Genomic DNA, 310 nt, shown 5'->3' on the forward strand with positions numbered 1-310 from the left:
TAACATATATAAATGCACTACATGATCTCTATACGCGAGCGAGAATGTCAATGCGGAGCGGGTGTTGGCTCCGTCCCGCAGCCAGTAATGGAGTTCCTCTCATTCGCAGGCAGGCGCAGTCGGCATGCAAGACAGCGACCATTTCCTCAAAGCGGCCTTCCAGGTGAGTAGGCTGCCAGGCAGCGAGGTGGCATCGGGCTCATCTCGCTCTCTTGGTGCAGCGCAGAGATTGCATGAGATTACAGAATGACACGCGAATTCTCTAATTTACACATATAAAATCAAACAAAACAGAGATGACTTACATTTT

General features: G+C 49.4%; 1 protein-coding gene across 1 annotated transcript in view; it reads left to right on the forward strand.

The window, feature by feature from the left end:
• The window catches only part of LOC119593361 (vegetative cell wall protein gp1-like), a gene marked incomplete in the record, with an annotated part of 11,762 nt that overhangs the window by 4,856 nt on the left and 6,596 nt on the right, over positions 1-310 (forward strand). The window contains 1 exon segment of the mRNA XM_037942287.1: positions 110-163. Coding sequence (XP_037798215.1) covers positions 125-163 — 39 coding nt within the window.

The sequence above is a fragment of the Penaeus monodon genome, chromosome 32 (genome assembly GCF_015228065.2).
Source record: "Penaeus monodon isolate SGIC_2016 chromosome 32, NSTDA_Pmon_1, whole genome shotgun sequence".
In the NCBI taxonomy this organism is placed as follows: domain Eukaryota; kingdom Metazoa; phylum Arthropoda; class Malacostraca; order Decapoda; family Penaeidae; genus Penaeus; species Penaeus monodon.